Genomic DNA, 20,584 nt, shown 5'->3' with positions numbered 1-20,584 from the left:
CTATTCCGACAGCTACAGTATTTCAGTATTTTGTTTCTGTGTTTCCGTATACTGTTTCAGTGGATTACAGTTGATTCTTTCTCCTATTTGGTAATAATTTGGAACAATGTCTTTGGGATTTGATGCTTTTGGGTCATGAGTTCTGGAAGCTCTAGTGCTATTATTACCTCAGAACCTTTAATGGGAGGTTCAAACTACTTAGCTTGGGCTTCATCTGTCGAGTTATGGTGTAGAGGTCAAGGTGTTCAAGATCATCTAATCAAACAGTTTAGCGATGGAGATGAAAAGGCAATAGCACTTTGGGCAAAAATCGATGCTCAGTTATGTAGCATCTTGTGGCGATCTATTGATTCCAAGTTGATGCCCTTGTTTCGTCCATTCCAGACATGTTATTTGGTTTGGGCAAAGGCACAGACCTTATACACTAATGACATATCTCGCTTCTATGATGTGATATCACGGATGACAAACTTAAAGAAGCAGGAATTGGATATGTCTACTTACTTGGGTCAAGTACAGGCAGTCATGGAGGAATTTGAGAAGTTGATGCCAGTTTCTGCTAGTGTGGAAAAACAACAAGAGCAGCGACAGAAGATGTTTCTCGTTCTTACCCTCGCTGGACTTCCTAATGATCTTGATTCAGTACGCGACCAGATTTTGGCTAGTCCGTCTGTCCCTACAGTTGATGAATTATTCTCTCGATTACTCCGCCTTGCTGCAACACCAAGTCCACCAGTGATCTCATCACAGATACTTGATTCCTCTGTTCTTGCAGCCCAGACAATGGATGTTCGGGCATCTCAAACTATGGAGCATAGACGAGGAGGAGGTCGTTTTGGAAGATCTAGACCCAAGTGTTCTTATTGTCACGAACTTGGACACATTCGTGAAATGTGCTATTCCTTACATGGTCGTCCACCCAAAAATGCTTACATTGCTCAGACCGAGACTCCAGGTAACCAAGGATTTTCTTTATCTAAAGAAGAATATAATGAGCTCCTTCAGTATCGAGCAAGTAAGCAGACATCTCCACAAGTAGCCTCAGTTGCTCAGACTGATACTTCTGTTACTGGTAATTCTTTTGCTTGTGTTTCCCAGTCTAGCACTCTTGGCCCATGGGTCATGGACTCCGGCGCTTCTGATCACATCTCTGGTAATATATTACTTTTGTCAAATATTGTATATTCACAGTCTCTTCCCACTGTTACTTTAGCCAATGGATGTCAAACTAAGGCAAAAGGAGTTGGACAAGCTAATCCCTTGTCTTCTATCACCCTAGATTCTGTTCTTTATGTCCCTGACTGTCCTTTTAGTCTTGCATCTGTTAGTCGTTTGACTCGTGCCCTCCATTGTGGTATATATTTTATTGACGATTCTTTTATTATGCAGGACCGCAGTACGGGACAGACAATTGGTACAAGACGTGAATCAGAAGGCCTTTACTACCTTAACTCACTCAGTCCTTCCACAACATGTCTAGTTACTGATCCTCCAGATCTAATCCACAGACGTTTAGGACAACCGAGTTTATCCAAACTTCAGAAGATGGTGCCTAGTTTATCTAGTTTGTCTACATTAGATTGTGAGTCGTGTCAACTTGGGAAACATACCCGAGCCTCCTTTTCGCGTAGTGTTGAGTGTCATGCAGAGTCTGTCTTCTCCTTAGTTCATTCTGATATATGGGGCCCTAGTAGAGTCGGTTCATCCTTGGGATTTCGTTATTTTGTCAGTTTCATTGATGATTATTCAAGATGTACTTGGCTTTTCTTAATGAAAGATCGTTCTGAGTTGTTTTCTATATTCCAGAGTTTCTGTGCTGAAATCAAAAACCAATTTGGTGTTTCTATTCGCATTTTTCGCAGTGATAATGCCTTAGAATATTTATCTTCTCAATTTCAACAGTTTATGACTTCTCAAGGAATTATTCATCAGATATCTTGTCCTTATACCCCTCAGCAAAATGGGGTTGCTGAGAGAAAGAATAGGCACCTTATTGAGACTGCTCGCACACTTCTAATTGAATCTCGTGTTCCGTTGCGTTTTTGGGGCGATGCAGTTCTCACAACTTGCTATTTGATTAATCGGATGCCTTCATCTCCCATCAAAAATCATATTCCGCATTCAGTATTGTTTCCCCAGTCACCCTTATACTCTCTTCCACCTCCTGTTTTTGGGAGCACATGTTTTGTTCATAACTTAGCCCCTGGGAAAGATAAGTTAGCTCCTCGTGCTCTCAAGTGTGCCTTCCTTGGTTATTCTCGTGTTCAGAAGGGATATCGTTGTTATTCTCCAGATCTTCGTAGGTACCTTATGTCAGCCGACGTCACATTTTTTGAGTCTAAATCTTTCTTTACCTCTGCCGACCACCATGATATATCTGAGGTCTTACCTATACCGACCTTTGAGGAGTTTACTATAGCTCCTCCTCTACCTTCGACCATAGAGGTTTCATCCATACCAACCGTTGAGGAGTCTAGTGTTGTTCCCCTAGTTCCCCAGCCACATGAACACCACTCTTGACTTATCATCGTCGTTTGCGTCTTCCATCAGGCCCAACTGGTTCTCGTCCTGCACCTGACCCTGCTCCTGCTGCGGACCCTGCTCCTAGTACACCGATTGCACTTCGGAAAGGTATACGGACCACACTTAACCCTAATCCTCATTATGTCGGTTTGAGCTATCATCGTCTGTCATCTCCCCATTATGCTTTTATATCTTCTTTGTCCTCGGTTTCCATCCGTAAGTCTACAGGTGAAGCGTTGTCTCATCCAGGATGGCGACAGGCTATGAGTGACGAGATGTCTGCTTTACATACAAGTGGTAATTGGGAGCTTGTTCCTCTTCCCTCAGGTAAATCTACTGTTGGTTGTCGTTGGGTTTATGCAGTCAAAGTTGGTCCCGATGGACAGATTGATCGACTTAAGGCCCGTCTTGTTGCCAAAGGATATACTCAGATATTTGGGCTCGATTACAGTGATACCTTCTCTCCCGTGGCTAAAGTGGCTTCAGTCCGCCTTTTTCTATCCATGGCTGCGGTTCGTCATTGGCCCCTCTATCAGCTGGACATTAAAAATGCCTTTCTTCACGGTGATCTTGCGGATGAGGTTTATGTGGAGCAACCACCTGGTTTTGTTGCTCAGGGGGAGTCTCGTGGCCTTGTATGTCGCTTGCGTCGGTCACTTTATGGTCTAAAGCAGTCTCCTCGAGCATGGTTTGGTAAGTTCAGCACGGTTATCCAGGAGTTTGGCATGATTCGTAGTGAAGCTGATCACTCTGTGTTTTATCGGCATTCTGCTTCAAGTCTCTGTATTTATCTGGTAGTCTATGTTGATGATATTGTTATTACTGGCAATGATCAGGATGGTATTACCTATCTGAAGCAGCATCTCTTCCAGCACTTCCAAACTAAGGATCTAGGCAGATTGAAGTACTTTCTAGGTATTGAGGTTGCCCAGTCTAGCTCAGGTATTGTTATTTCTCAAAGAAAATATGCTTTAGACATTCTTGAGGATACGAGGATGATAGGTTGCAGACCTGTTGACACTCCGATGGATTCGAATTCTAAACTTATGCCAGGACAGGGGGAGCCGCTTAGCGATCCTGCAAGCTATAGGCGGCTGGTTGGAAAATTAAATTATCTCACAGTGACTAGACCCGACATTTCTTATCCTGTGAGTGTTGTAAGTCAGTTTATGAATTCTCCCTGTGATAGTCATTGGGATGCAGTTGTCCGCATTATTCGATATATAAAATCGGCTCCAGGCAAAGGGTTACTCTTTGAGGATCGAGGTCATGAGCAGATCATTGGATACTCAGATGCTGATTGGGCAGGATCACCTTCTGATAGACGTTCTACGTCTGGATATTGTGTTTTAGTAGGAGGAAATTTGGTGTCCTGGAAGAGCAAGAAACAAAATGTAGTTGCTCGATCTAGTGCAGAAGCAGAATATCGAGCAATGGCTATGGCAACATGTGAGCTAGTCTGGACCAAACAATTGCTCAAGGAGTTGAAATTTGGTGAAATCAGTCGGATGGAACTTGTGTGCGATAATCAAGCTGCCCTTCATATTGCATCAAATCCGGTGTTCCATGAGAGAACTAAACACATTGAGATTGATTGTCACTTCGTCAGAGAAAGATACTTTCAAGAGAGATTGCTACAAAGTTTGTGAGGTCGAATGATCAACTTGCAGATATTTTCACCAAGTCTCTCACTGGTCCTCGTATTGGTTATATATGTAACAAGCTCGGTACATATGATTTGTATGCACCTGCTTGAGAGGGAGTGTTAGTTTACAGCATGTATATAGTGTAGTATTGTCCCACATTGGTAGAAGAGTAGTATGTCCTTGTATAGTATAGCTATAAATAAGGACCTTTTGTATTGTATTGTTCATCCAATATCAATAACATATTTTCTCCCATGCCTTCTCACAGCCTCCAACAGTCATGGCAAAAAACAAAGAAGCAAAAGAGCTAGGTTTTCATATTAGGTGTTCTTGAGTTTGTTCATGTTGTTTTCTTCTTCCACTTGTGTTGATGCATTATCTGGCATTGGAGGAGTAAAATGTTATTGCCTTTAATGCAATTATGGCACATTGAAAAGGTTCCCCTTTGAAATGAAGAGTTGGCACTTCTTCATTTGGTAATGTGATTTTTCTTTAATCATGAATTGTATATAATTTGGACGTGTCGTGCCCTTAAGGGCTAACAATACTTCGTTCTTTTGGCAGGTATCTCTTTGGACAAGCCTGTAGGCACTTCTTGTGGCACCGGTGTAACTGCTTGCATACTTGCCTTGGTTAGTTGAACTCCCCCCCCCCCCCCCCAATGTAGAGTCTTCATAATACAAAAGAGGGGTGACCTCAATGTTTGTTCATCTCTTTAGGGCCTCCACCGATTAGGGAAGACTGACGTTCCAGTCTATGATGGTTCGTGGACAGAATGGGGAGCGCATCCAGATACCCCCGTCTCCACATCTTAAGCATGAAGAAAATGCTCTCAAGAGAGGTGTTCGTAAGGTCTGCTTTGTTTTTATTGGTGAACATCGATGACTGTGAATCTTGCTCCCCATTTCTTAATTGTTGGTGTAACAAACAGACACTGTATTGTTGAATGATACTGGGATAAGGATAAGAAATATTCTTGATTATACGAACTACCTTAATTTTACATTGTGTTATATTTTGGAGCTAGTTGTCTCGTATTTGTCCCTGATCTTAATGGAGGTCAAACGTGGATTGGGGAGCTTTGAGCCCGATCAAACTCTTGACAACAGTGGGTTCCATCTTTTTTATTTTTATTTTTACAATAGTTTAAATTAGCCTTCCAGTTTTGTTTTTTAATCATTAAATCTTTTTGGAAAGTTTTGGAATTTTATCTACAAGTGTGAGACTCATGCATCATCTGGTATATGGCAAAGGAGACGACGAGCTTTTGTTCTTAATTTGAATGGTCCCCTATCTAGTTAGACGCTAATTAGTACTTGAGGGGGGAAAGGGATTTTGTCTTCTTCAAATTGAGTAGTCTTGATTTTTTTAATTAATGAATCTTAACTGTTAGGAGTACCATTTTCTATTATGGAGGTGTATATAAGAAACATTATATTGACAAAGAATGTTTCTTTTGAGTTAATGATTGAGTTGAGGAGAATGAGAAGATGATTTTTGGGAACCAATTCCTCAAGAGAGGAGAAGAAGCCAAGAAAAGTAGATGAGGCTGCATGTGATAAGACAGGAGATTCAGGAACTTGGCGATGCTGCCTTCTTGCTTCAAACATAAATGATCTCAAGAACGCTCGAGGACTACAGAGTACATGCCATATAGCTTCTGGCAGTGCAAGATGTTAGCAACCAGTCGGAAGAATATATTGTTATGGGACTTGACAGTGTTGGTTTGGAAGAATATATTGTTACCCACAAGCTAGTCAATATGCTTGATTATAATAAAGTTGATATTTCTATAATTTATTGCCCGACGAAATAATTAATAACAGTAAAGAGAATTTGGATAAACAAGAGTATGCAATTTCATGAATACTCATAAGAAATAATAAGTAAAATGAACACCTGATAATCTGCAGCTTTCCTCTGCATGCCAAAAATTATAAACTTATAAATGTACGTGTAAATTTGGAAAGCCAAGCGTGAAAAAATAAGAAGAAAAAAGTTAAATACATGACAACTAATTGAAAGGTTCCTCTAGAATACATGATACATGTATTGGAATTTCAAAAGTTAATTATAGAATTTGCGAAGAATATACGTCGCCAAGTCCTTTAGAACAACAACAACAACAACAACCCAGTAGAATCCCATTAATGGGGTCTGGGGAGGGTAGTGTGTACGCAGACCTTACCCCTACCCCGAAGGAGTAGAGAGGCTGTTTCCAAAAGACCCTCGGCTCAAAAAAATAAAAAATAAAAAAAAATACCAAAGACAAAAGGACAAAAGGGAGACAATATTAGTATCACAGCAACACTCATAGGATAAATAGCAACACCATGAAATCCAGAAGAAAGATGCAAAGCAAAGGGAGACAATATTAGTAAATATTAGTATCGCCACAACAATCATAAGAAAAATAGGAACACCGTGAAATCTAGAGGAAAGATGCAAAGCAAAAGCGATAGCTAGTAAATAGGACATACACTAAAAAGCGAAATAGTAAGCCACAACATTGCCACTAGCTATCTTAGATAAAACCCCTAAATGTCTAGTCCCACAATGGTACGAAGTAAGGCACGACTCAACTACCTCCTAACCTACAACCCTAATACTCGACCTCCACATCTTCCTATCAAGTGTCATGTCCTCAGAAATCTGGAGCCTCGCCATATCCTGCCTGATCACCTCTCCCCAATACTTCTTAGGCCGCCCTCTACCTCTTCTTGTGCCCTCCACTACCAGCTGCTCACACCTCCGTACCGGAGCATCTGGGCTTCTCCTCTGAACATGTCCGAACCATCTAAGCCTCGCTTCCCGCATCTTGTCATCAATGGGAGCCACATGCACCTTCTCCCGAATATCATCATTCCTAATCTTATCTATCCTAGTATGCCCGCACATCCACCGCAACATCCTCATTTCTGCTACTTTCATCTTCTGGATATGTGAGTTCTTAACGGGCCAACACTCAACCCCATATATCATGGCCGGTCTAACTACCGCTTTATAAAACTTACCTTTGATTATCGGTGGCACTCTCTTGTCACACAAGACTCCAGATGCTAACCTCCACTTCATCCATCCTACCCCAATACGGTGTGTGACATCCTCGTCGATCTCCCCTCCCCCCTGGATAACCGAACCAAGGTACTTGAAGCTGCCTCTACTCGGGATGACCTGCGAATCAAGCCTCACATCCACACCCACTTCCTCTGGCTCAACGCTAAACTTACACTCCAGGTACTCCGTCTTCGTCCTGCTCAACTTGAAACCCTTAGACTCAAGTGCTTGTCTCCAAACCTCCAGCCTCTCGTTAACACCGACTCGCGACTCATCAATCAGAACTATGTCATCGGCGAATAGCATGCACAAGATGTAGAAATGGGAAGATATTGGTTAATATGTACATGACAAATGATCAAGGTAAGAGTCAGCACATGACAAGTATTTCCTGATCAGCTCCAAGTTATCCGGCATCGCTAAGGTCGGAAACCGAAGATCAAGAAGCCTAGCTATCCCGGGATTGTCCGGTCAGAGCCATTTCGAATAGATATCCCTAGATAACATGTGAGAGAGATATTAGGGGAGTTACGATTAGCTTGTACTATGAATATTCCTCTTTCCCATGATTATACCCTATTCACATTCCATTTCTCATATTACTATTATATTGGAGTGATTTTGGCACTTTTCTCTCAATTTCTGGCCAATTATTTCATAATAAGAATTTTTTTACATCATTCTCGAGTTTATTTCGTTACTTTTGTTTATATTGCTAGCATTGCTCTCTTACTATGTACTACCAAAGATTCATCCTCATTGGTTTAATTCGATTGCTTCTAGCCTAACTATATAAATTAAATTGACTAATCTAATAAATAATCAAATTTTAGGTTAAACAGTTTAGCGCGCTCACTGTGGGCCTAAGAAAATCTGTGGCTAATCCAAAATGCTGCTAATCTTTTGTTGATCTTTGCTTTTTAGTATTTGTAAGGAATCATGGCAGAAAATACACCAATTGAAAGCCAAATTGGAAATGTTGGTTGCAGGCAGAATAGCCAACTCTACGCCAGTCTCTAGGGAATTGGCAAAACTCGAGGGAACCTTCACCTCAGAGAACTGCAAATGGAGAAGCTTCAAGAGTATAGCCAGATCAGACAAAATTCTAGCTCAATAGTAGGCTTGAAACCAGCAAATCAACACAATGATATTGTCCTTAGGAGAGAACGCAAATCCAAGATCACCGGCATCTCTGAGACTGAAAATGGCAGAAGTCACCCCAACTGCTGTGTGAAGAAGTTCTGGTGCCAAGGAACTCATGAGTGATAGTTCAGGTACCACTAGTGCTTCAAATATGCATAGTTTAGTTTTATCTTTGTAGGAAGTTTTGATGAAACAGATCAAGGAGTAAAATAAGCGGATTGACCGGATGCTTGGGGCGCTCTGCCCTTGCTCAAAGGAAAGATATTCTTAACAGCCTTGGAAGCCGGAGGTTGCTCCCATGCCTATTCCCAATAAGTTTGGGATGTCAGATCTTGCTAAATATGATGGAACTTTAAATCCTCGAGACTATGTCACGACCTACACTACCAGAACTAAAGGGAATGACCTGATAAAATAGGAGATCAAATCAATGTTGGCCAAAAAGTTTGAAAAAATGTTCACAAAGGGAGCATTAAACTGGTATTCACTTTTATCCGAAAACTCAATAGGTTCTTTTGGAGAATTCACAGATGCCTTCATTAAGGCGCATTACGAAGCTTAGAATGTTAGAAGGAGGATGGAAGATATCTTCAACATTCGACAGGGAGGCACTGAGTTACTCCAGGACTTCGTGGACCGATTTCAAAAGGAACATATACTTCTATTGGAGGTCCTAGATAATTGGGTTGCATTTTTTTTTTTCCTAGCAATCTGAACAAAAAGAGTTCGGAGACTACTAGGAGATTGAAGGACAACATCCGAGAATTTCCCAGGTAACTTGGGACGACATGTATAGCACCAAGCTCCGGGTAGAGGAAGATAAGCCATTAATGTTATTATTCTGTATTGCTATAATAAATAATTAAACTTTCTGAAAAAACAAAAACAGAAAGTTAGTAATAATTATTTAACGAAATAGATTCTGAAAAACAAAAAGAAACAATATAAGAATAAATCGAGCCCACCGAATACACAGTATGTCCTTAAGGAAATTATTCCCCTCAAATACCCGAGGTGCTGGAATATATCCTCCCAGGATAGAACGATTTAACTCACCAGTGTATTGATACCAAAACTCTGATGAACTGCGAACCACTCAATGGTCGTAAAACACACTGAAAAATATTGCGCAGAAGAAGAAGAAGAAGCAGCTCAGAAAATTTCGTAAGGAAAGATTCTGGGATTGAAACTCTATTTATACAGTTGCTCGCATTGTTTCTGAAAAGGTTTGCAACCTTTCAGAAACAGCCATGGCTGTTGGAAAAGGTGTGTTTGAAATATTGCGGGAAATTTAAAATAATCCGGGAAAGAAAACGGGCCTGACCGAACCGGGTCGCGGGTCATGGGTTATTCCGGATTGAATTTTTTTGTTAATTATTTAATTAATTAATTAAATAATTGAAAGAAATTTTGTCCAAAAAGATTAATCAATCAATCGATCTTTGACCAAATTCGAATCCGAAGCCGAAGCCGAAGCCGAGCCGAGCGAGCGACGACGACGACGGCGTGAAGCTTGCCTTTTTCTTAACTCTTTAAGAGCTAGAAGAAGAGCAATTATATATATACCCATCAAAAGCTTTTTCTTCCTCCGATATGGGACAATGTCCCTTTCCCAGGGAAAACTCAAATATTTCATTTTCCCTCCATTTCTCATTCACCTTCTTTAAGCTACACAAGCTTAAAATCCCAACAATCCCCCACATGAATGGGGAATGGCGATAAAATAAAGGAATGCACGGACGCGTGTGTGTTTTACATGCAAGGATTAATTGCATCTGGATAAGTAGGTTTTCCTTTGAACTTTCCGTAGTGAACTTATATCGGATATACTCGGTCAATCGGTAGATTTGATATCTTTGAACCGTCGAGCTTTGTTGTATACCTAGACAACATAAGTCACACAATCAATCCTTAACCATCTATGGTTCTCACGGTTGTGTTCGTTTCAACCATGAACACCGCCTGGTTTCATGAGTGCTTAGAGAATGTGCCTTTACTTTCATTCCCCTTGAAGCGGCTTACACTTCACACTCATATAGGTGATTTCTAAACGTGTAATCCTATAGACACACTATCTGGTCATATCCTGCCAGACTTAGCAAATCATTAAAAAAACCTTTAAGCTTTGTTGACTTATCAAAAAGCCTTAATGCTTTACCTTGATTTCTGAACATTGTCTTCATTACGAGAATGGGTTGAGTTATTTGACAATGTTGAACCGTCATTCATAACTTTGTTTGATCTCTTTGAACCTAGCTCGTGGGATCTCCAGTCTTCTAGGTAGAGTTACCGTCATGATGACTTGTCCTAGACCTTAACCCCATTCCCTTTGATGATCTTTCAACTGCCTCTCTAGATAGGCCTTTTGTAAGTGGATCCGACACGTTATCTCTTGACTTTATGTAGTCAATTGTGATAACACCACTAGAGAGTAGTTGTCTAACTGTATTGTTTCTCCGTCGTATATGACGATATTTTCCGTTATACATAACGCTCCCTGCCCTGCCTATTGCCGCTGGACTATCACAATGTATACAAATAGGTGCCAAAGGTTTGGGCCAAAATGGAATATCTTCCAAGAAATTCCGGAGCCATTCAGCTTCTTCACCGGCCTTATCTAAAGCTATGAATTCAGATTCCATTGTAGAACGGGCGATGCAAGTTTGTTTGGATGATTTCCAAGACACTGCTCCACCCCCAATTGTGAAAATATATCTACTCGTGGATTTAACTTCAGATGATCCAGTGATCCAATTTGCATCACTATATCCCTCGATCACGGAGGGATATTTGTTATAATGCAAAGCGTAATTTTGGGTATGTTTGAGATACCCCAAAATCCGTTTCATTGCCATCCAATGTATGTGATTGGGATTACTTGTAAACCGACTCAGTTTACTAATAGCACATGCTATATCTGGTCGTGTACAATTCATGATATACATCAAACTTCCCAATACTCTTGCATAATCCAATTGTGAGTCACTTTCACCTTCATTCTTTTGAAGTGCATAACTCACGTCAATTGGAGTCTTGGAAATTTTGAAATCCAAATACTTGAACTTGTCAAGTACCTTTTCAATGTAGTGAGACTGTGATAATGTTAGACCTTGTGGAGTCTTGTGAATTCTGATTCCTAAGATCACATCAGCAACTCCTAAGTCTTTCATATCGAATTTGCTAGCCAACATGCGCTTAGTAGCATTTATATCTGCCATGTTTTTGCTCATTATCAACATGTCATCAACATATAAACAAACAATGACTTCATGACCTGGAGTGTTTTTAATGTAAACACATTTGTCGCACTTGTTTGGGTGCTTGTTTAAGTCCATAAAGTGACTTAACAAGTTTGCACACTTTTTTTTCTTTACCAGTTACCATAAAACCCTAAGGTTGTTCCATGTAAATCTCTTCCTCTAATTCTCCATTTAAGAAAGCTGTTTTAACATCCATTTGATAGATTTCAAGACCATACACGACCGCTATTGCCAATAACACCCTAATAGATGTTATCCTCATTACTGGCGAGTAAGTGTCAAAGTAATCAAGGCCTTTCTTTTGTCTATAACCTTTGACGACAAGTCTTGCCTTATATTTGTCAATAGTGCCATCAGCTTTCACTTTCCGTTTAAAGATCCATTTCGAACCTAAAGGCTTATTTCCTGGAGGAAGATCTACCAATTCCCATGTATGGTTATCCAAAATTGATTGAATCTCACTATTGACTGCCTCTTTCCAAAACGTTGAATCAGAAGATGACATAGCTGCTTTAAAAGTTTGAGGCTTATTTTCAAGCAAGAATGTCACAAAATCTGGTCCAAAGGAAGTAGATGTTCTTTGACGTTTGCTACGCCTTGGATCTTCTATACTTGGAGTATTTTCCTTTGGTTCTTCCCGAGGTCGTTTAGGTCTTTCACTTAACAACTCACATTCAGTTTTATACGGATAGATGCTTTCAAAGAATTCAGCATTATCTGATTCCATTACCGTATTAATGTGAATTTCGGGATTATTAGATTTATGAACCAAAAACCGACATGCTTTACTGTTTGTAGCATATCCAATGAAAACGCAATCAATAGTTTTTGGTCCGATTTTAACCCTTTTAGGTAAAGGAACTTGTACCTTTGCTAGACACCCCCACACTTTGAAATATTTCAAGTTGGGTTTTCTTCCTTTCTATTTTTCATATGGAATAGATTGCGTTTTGCTGTGGGGTACTCTGTTGAGTATTCGGTTAGCTGTAAGAATAGCTTCGCCCCACAAATTCTGCGGTAATCCGGAACTTATTAATAAAGAATTCATCATTTCCTTTAATGTCCGATTTTTCCTTTCCGCAATTCCATTGGATTGAGGTGTGTAAGGTGCAGTAGTTTGATGGATAATTCCATATTCCGAACATATTTCTGCAAATGGAAATTTATATTCTTCACCCCTATCACTTCTAATCATTTTGATCTTTTTATTCAATTGATTCTCCACTTCATTCTTGTATTGCTTAAATGCTTCAATTGCTTCATCCTTACTATTAAGCAAATAAACATAACAATATCGAGTGCAGTCGTCAATAAAAGTAATAAAATACTTTTTCCCACCTCGAGATGGTGTCGACTTCATATCACAAATGTCAGTATGAATTAAGTCTAAAGGATTTGAATTCATTTCAATAGACTTATAAGGATGTTTTACAAACTTAGACTCAACACATATTTGACATTTTGATTTATTACACTCGAATTTAGGCAACACTTCTAAATTAATTAACTTCCGCAAGGTTTTGTAATTGACATGTCCTAAACGAATATGCCATAAATCATTTGACTCCAATAAATAAGAAGAAGCTGCAATTTTATTCATACTGTCAACAACCATTACATTTAGTTTGAAGAGGCCCTCTGTGAGGTAGCCCTTTCCAACATACATTTCATTCTTGCTTACAACAACTTTATCAGAAACAAATACACATTTGAATCCGTTCTTAACAAGCAAAGAAGTAGAAACTAAATTCTTCCTAATAGTAGGAACATGAAGAACGTTGTTGAGCGTTAACACCTTGCCGGAAGTCATCTTCAGGAATATCTTCCCATAACCTTCAATCTTGGCTGTTGCAGTATTTCCCATGGAAAGCTCTTCTTCGGGACCAGCAGTAGAGTAAGTCACAAATGCTTCCTTGACAGCACAAACATGTCGAGTGGCTCCAGAGTCAATCCACCACTCCTTCGAATTTCCAACTAGGTTGCATTCCGAAAGCATTGCACATAGATCATCAATGTCATAATTCTTCTCCACTATGTTGGCTTGTCCCTTCTTCTTATACTTTTTCGGGAGACGACAATCAGGGGCTTTGTGACCGGTTTTTCCACAATTGTAGCAGCTGCCCTTGAATTTCTTTTTGTTCTGCTCCTTAGTCTGTCCAGAAGACCTCTTTCTCTTCTTACTTTTTGGAGCAGTCTCCTCAACGATATTAGCTCCCATGATCGTTGAATTTCCACGAGACTTCTTCTCGGCTGTTTTGTTGTCTTCCTCAATCTTGAGACGAATCACAAGATCTTCCAACTTCATTTCTTTGCGCTTGTGCTTAAGATAGTTCTTGAAATCTCTCCATGAAGGAGGCAATTTTTCAATCATTGCAGCCACTTGAAATGCTTCATTCACGACCATACCTTAAGCAATAAGGTCATGAAAAATAAGTTGAAGCTCCTGAACTTGGGTTCCAACAGTTTTACTGTCTATCATTTTATAGTCTAGAAACTTGGCAACCACGAACTTCTTCAAGCATGCATCTTCAGTCTTATACTTCTTCTCAAGTGCGTCCCATAATTCTTTCGAAGTATTCATCGCACTGTATACATTGTACAAGTCATCCTCTAAAGCGCTTAAGATATAGCCTTTGCAAAGAAAATCTGCCTGCTTCCATGCCTCAACAATCATGAATTTCTCGTTGTCCGGCATGTCCGCAGCAGGCGCTGGAGGTTCTTCACTAGTGAATTTCTGCATACCAAGTGTGGTAAGCCAGAAGAACACCCTTTGCTGCCATCCTTTGAAGTTGGCTCCGAAAAATTTCCCCGGTTTCTCTGCCGGTGGAACAGCAGTCCGGCTTGACGAGGCTATCGTCGTTGCCGCAATAGTCGCAGAAGAATTTCTGTTATCAATTACCATTTTTCACTGTAAACAACAGAAGAGTTCAATTAATGGAAAAATCAGAATATTACACAATACTGTTATTAACAAAAAAAAAAGCAGTATGTATAATAAATAAAACCGAAGTTTTTATATACTGTTTTACAGAAAAACGATGAAGTTTTTATGTTCTTCAAATCGTCTTACAAATTTCAATACTCTGATGAAGTTTTTATATCTTCAAATCAGAATAGTAAAATTCAGAAGTAGTAGAAAACCACACAGGTTTTAATCTCCACAAACAAAATACAGAATAAAAAAAAATAATTTCCTTAAGATTGTTATTATTCTGTATTGCTATAATAAACAATTAAACTTTCTGAAAAAACAAAAACAGAAAGTTAGTAATAATTGTTTAACGAAATAGATTCTGATAAACAAAAAGAAACAGTGTAGGAATAAATCGAGCCCACTGAATACACAGTGTGTCCTTAAGGAAATTATTCCCCTCAAGTACCCGAGGTGCTGGAATATATCCTCCCAGGATAGAATAATTTAACTCACCAGTGTATTGGTACCAAAACTCTGATGAACTGCGAACCACTCAATGGTCGTAAAACACACTGGAAAATATTATGCAGAAGAAGAAGAAGAAGAAGCTCAGAAAATTTCGTAAGGAAAGATTCTGGGATTCAAACTCTATTTATAGAGTTGCCGGCATTGTTTCTGAAAAGGTTTGCAACCTTTCAGAAACAGCCATGGCTGTTGGAAAAGGTGTGTTTAAAATATTGCGAGAAATTTAAAATAATCCGGGAAAGAAAACGGGCCTGACCGAACCGGGTCGCGGGTCATGGGCTATTCCGGATTGAATTTTTTGTTAATTATTTAATTAAATAATTAAATAATTGAAAGAAATTTTGTCCAAAAAGATTAATCAATAAATCGATCTTTGACCAAATCCGAATCCGAAGCCGAAGCCGAAGCCGTAGCCGTAGCCGAAGCCGAAGCCAAAGCCGAGCCGAGCCGAGCGAGCGACGACGATGACGGCGCGAGGCTTGCCTTTTTCTTAACTCTTTAAGAGCTAGAAGAAGAGCAATTATATATATACCCATCAAAAGCCTTTTCTTCCTCCGATATGGGACAATGTCCCTTTCCCAAGGGAAACTCAAATATTTCATTTTCCCTCCATTTCTCATTCACCTTCTTTAAGCTACACAAGCTTAAAATCCCAACAATCCCCCACATGAATGGGGAATGGCGATAAAATAAAGGAATGCACGGACGCGTGTGTGTTTTACATGCAAGAATTAATTGCATCTGGATAAGTAGGTTTCCCTTTGAACTTTCCGTAGTGAACTTATATCGGATATACTCGGTCAATCGGTAGATTTGATATCTTTGAACCGTCGAGCTTTGTTGTATACCTAGACAACATAAGTCACACAATCAATCCTTAACCATCTATGGTTCTCACGGTTGTGTTCGTTTCAGCCATGAACACCGCCTGGTTTCATGAGTGCTTAGAGAATGTGCCTTTACTTTCATTCCCCTTGAAGCGGCTTACACTTCACACTCATATAGGTGATTTCTAAACGTGTAATCCTATAGACACACTATCTGGTCATATCCTGCCAGACTTAGCAAATCATTAAAAAATCTTTAAGCTTTGTTGACTCATCAAAAAGCCTTAATGCTTTACCTTGATTTCTGAACATTGTCTTCATCACGAGAATGGGTTGAGTTATTTGACAATGTTGAACCGTCATTCATAACTTTGTTTGATCTCTTTGAACCTAGCTCGTGGGATCTCCAGTCTGCTAGGTAGAGTTACCGTCTTGATGACTTGTCCTAGACCTTAACCCCATTCCCTTTGATGATCTTTCAACTGCCTCTCTAGATAGGCCTTTTGTAAGTGGATCCGACACGTTATCTCTTGACTTTATGTAGTCAATTGTGATAACACCACTAGAGAGTAGTTGTCTAACGGTATTGTGTCTCCGTCGTATATGACGAGATTTTCCGTTATACATAACGCTCCCTGCCCTGCCTATTGCCGCTGGACTATCACAATGTATACAAATATGTGCCAAAGGTTTGGGCCAAAATGGAATATCTTCCAAGAAATTTCGGAGCCATTCAGCTTCTTCACCTGCCTTATCTAAAGCTATGAATTCAGATTCCATTGTAGAACGGGCGATGCACATTTGTTTGGATGATTTCCAAGACACTGCTCCACCCCCAATTGTGAAAACATATCCACTCGTGGATTTAACTTCAGATGATCCAGTGATCCAATTTGCATCACTATATCCCTCGATCACGGAGGGATATTTGTTATAATGCAAAGCGTAATTTTGGGTATGTTTGAGATACCCCAAAACCCGTTTCATTGCCATCCAATGTATGTGATTGGGATTACTTGTAAACCGACTCAGTTTACTAATAGCACATGCTATATCTGGTCGTGTACAATTCATGATATACATCAAACTTCCCAATACTCTTGCATAATCCAATTGTGAGTCACTTTCACCTTCATTCTTTTGAAGTGCATAACTCACGTCAATTGGAGTCTTGGCAATTTTGAAATCCAAATACTTGAACTTGTCAAGTACCTTTTCAATGTAGTGAGACTGTGATAATGCTAGACCTTGTGGAGTCTTGTGAATTCTGATTCCTAAGATCACATCAGCAACTCCTAAGTCTTTCATATCGAATTTGCTAGCCAACATGCGCTTAGTAGCATTTATATCTGCCATGTTTTTACTCATTATCAACATGTCATCAACATATAAACAAACAATGACTTCATGACCTGGGATTGATTGTGTGACTTGTGCAGAAGAAGAAGAAGAAGAAGCTCAGAAAATTTCGTAAGGAAAGATTCTGTGATTCAAACTCTATTTATAGAGTTGCTGGCATTGTTTCTGAAAAGGTTTGCAACCTTTCAGAAACAGCCATGGCTGTTGGAAAAGGTGTGTTTGAAATATTGCGGGAAATTTAAAATAATCCGGAAAAGAAAACGGGCCTGACCGAACCGGGTCGCGGGTCATAGGTTATTCCGAATTGAATTTTTTGTTAATTAATTAATTAATTAATTAATTAATTGGAAGAAATTTTGTCCCAAAAGATTAATCAATCAATCTTTGACCAAATCCGAAGCCGAAGCCGAAGCCGAGCCGAGCGAGCGACGACGGCGGCGGCGCGAGGCTTGCCTTTTTCTTAACTCTTTAAGAGCTAGAAGAAGAGCAATTATATATATACCCATCAAAAGCCTTTTCTTCCTCCGATATGGGACAGTGTCCCTTTCCCAAGGGAAACTCAAATATTTTATTTTTCCTCCATTTCTCATTCACCTTCTTTAAGCTACACAAGCTTAAAATCCCAATAATTAACACATATTGTGGCTGATACATAGACATATAGAGTTTAGCCATAAAAATTCAAGACGTCGGTATGAACCTTACACCGGCAAGGACCCTACAGGAGTTCAGAAACAAACTGAGACAATAGGGGTGCAAACTTAACTAACTATAGTTTCGATGTCAGTAACTCGGACTTAATAGTTGTGATGAAAGACATGGGATATAAAGTAAGATGCCCTGGGGAAGTGAGAATGGATCCTAGTAAAAGGAGTCAAGAATCTTGGTGTGAATATCACAATGTTCAATGGCATAAGGTAAAAGATTGTAAATCCTTGCAGCATGAGGTGACGTACCTCCTCAAGAAGCATATTACGGGGAGTTTCTCAGCGACAAAGGAAAACAAATATACTTAAAGAACCAGACAATGAAGAGCTACCCTGAACTCCATCACCAAACACACGGCTAATGTCATCTCTGGATGAGAAGAAGTTAATGACATCACGTACACAGCTGCAAAGAAGTACGCCAAGGTGTTAGTCACGCATGAAAGATGACAATATTACCTTCGACGATGAGGACAGCGATAGACTGATGTTCCCACATCATGATGCACTAGTAATCACTTTACGAGTTTTAGTCACTGATGTTAAATGTGTTCTGATTGACCCAGGTAGCTCAGTTAATATCATACACTTGTGGGTTATAAAAGAAATACAGATGATGTACATGATCATTCCAAAGGCATGAACACGTTTCGGGTCCAACAGTTGTAGTAAAACAACACGGCAAAATTATCCTACCCATTTTTGCACAAGATATAATTAAATATACCCCATTCCAAGTGATAACTGCAGATATGACATACAACATCATCTCGGAAGACCATGAATTCATGACATGTATGTCGCGCTGTCTACATTACATCAGGTAATAAATTTTCCAACTAAGTGGGGAATTAGAGAAATTACAGGAGATCAAAGAGCAGCATGAGAAAGAAATTCAGTGGTTCTAGTAAACAACCTTGCCAAAAATTAGAAGCATCTAATAGAAATTTAAGCTACAGGGGTCGTCAAGCAACTCGAACCCCTCAATTGAAGAAAGACAGTATACAACTTAGCAGATGAACCAGATGCTATCAAGTCGACAACTGAAGAGCTAGAAGAGTCATCCTCTTCGTTTACTTCTCAGATAGAAAGGTTTATGTGGGTTCCGGACTTCACCCCAAACTTAGAGGTAAATTAATTAAATTTTTGTGAGCTAGCGTAAATTACTTTGCCTGGTCCTATGTTGATATAATAGGCATACCATCCGAGTTAGTGACCCATAAGCTCAATGCAGACTAGTATCATCCACCGTTAAATTAAGGACTCCAAGCTACTGAAGATTATATTGATCCGAGACCGAGAGGCCAAGTAACCAACCAAACTGGTTGGCTAATGTGGTGGGTGGTTCTAAAGAAGAATAGTAAGTGGAGAGTGTGCATTTATTATGCACATTTGAACAAATCATGCCCTAAAGACTCTTTCCCTTTACCATATATTAATCAATTCATAAACACAAAAACTGGACATGTGTTGTTAAACTTTCTAGATGCATATTCCGGGTACAACTAAATTAAAATAGACCCTAAGGACTAGGAGAAGACTTCTTCATCATGTACCAGAGGACTTAATATTACAACGTAATGCCATACGGTCTTAAGAATGTCGGAGCCACATATCAGCGACTGATAAATTAGATGTTCAAGTAATGCATCGGGAAAACAAAAGAAGCTTTTATTGATGATATGCTAGTAAAGTCAGTCCAATCAGAGAATCATTTGAACCATTTGAGGAAGACATTTGCTACTCGCAGATGGTATAATATCAAGTTACACCCGGAGAAATGTGAATTTAAGGTAGCTTCCGGTAAGTTCATAGATTTTCTCATTTCCAATAGAGTAATTAAGGTCAACCTAGATCAAATCAAAGACATCGAAGGAATACCGGATATGCTAACAAGCAAGAAAGAAGTGCAAGGTTGACATGTCGAATAGCAATATTAGGAAGGTTTATATCTAGATCGTCGGCGAGATGCCATATGTTCTTCTAGTACTAAAGAAACAAAAATACTTCGGATGAACTGTGGAACGTCAGTAAGCTTCGAAAGATCTAAAAAGTTACTTGGCTAATCCTACATTGATTTTAAAGCCCCGGGATGGAGAGATGCTATTGTTTTACTTAGTTTTAGAAGTGTCAGTAAGCGTTGTTCTAGTCTGAGAAAATGAAGGTACACAATATCCTATCTATTATGTTAGCAAGATAATTTTAGACACAAAAACTAGATATCCATATCTAGAAAAATTAGCTCTTGCACGAATAATAGCTGTTCAGAAGCTTAAGCCTTATTTTCAATGTCATCCAAATTCTGTAGCAAATACATTTCCCTTATAGTTCATCCTTCATAAACAGGAGCTTTAGGGATGACCTTGCCAAATCGACGGTCAAACTTAGTGAATATGAGTAGCTGACTTTAGTACGGGTATACTCCCTAAGGCTAAAAAGAAATAACAATCGCTTCTGGAGCAGTCCTTGGAGTCTGGACCCTCAACACAAATGGATCATCCAATGTTAAAGGGTTCGGCCTCAGAATTGTTCTTACTGCATCTTCCAGAGAAATAATTCAACAATTGACAAAATTTTGTTATAAAACTAACAATGAAGTCGAGTATGAGCTGTAGTTGCTGGA

General features: G+C 39.5%; 1 protein-coding gene across 4 annotated transcripts in view; it reads left to right on the top strand.

Moving 5' to 3' along the window:
- LOC107811870 (thiosulfate/3-mercaptopyruvate sulfurtransferase 1, mitochondrial) overlaps window positions 1-20,584 on the top strand; it is a 51,160-nt gene that overhangs the window by 14,988 nt on the left and 15,588 nt on the right. For 2 of the 4 annotated variants that reach the window (XM_075241598.1, XM_075241597.1), the window contains exons 11-12: window positions 4,734-4,801; window positions 4,889-5,180. The exons of 1 other annotated variant lie outside the window; for it this stretch is intronic. In XM_075241598.1, the coding sequence (XP_075097699.1) occupies window positions 4,734-4,801; window positions 4,889-4,984 (164 nt within the window). In that variant the 3' untranslated portion in view covers window positions 4,985-5,180. Of the gene's footprint in view, window positions 1-4,437; window positions 4,608-4,733; window positions 4,802-4,888; window positions 5,181-20,584 lie in introns of those variants that run through there. One more of the 4 variants, XM_075241599.1, reaches the window with a different exon arrangement.

Source organism: Nicotiana tabacum, chromosome 21 (genome assembly GCF_000715075.1).
Source record: "Nicotiana tabacum cultivar K326 chromosome 21, ASM71507v2, whole genome shotgun sequence".
In the NCBI taxonomy this organism is placed as follows: domain Eukaryota; kingdom Viridiplantae; phylum Streptophyta; class Magnoliopsida; order Solanales; family Solanaceae; genus Nicotiana; species Nicotiana tabacum.
The sequence above is the reverse complement of the archived record's forward strand: the minus strand, read 5'-3'. Positions and strand labels throughout refer to the sequence as shown.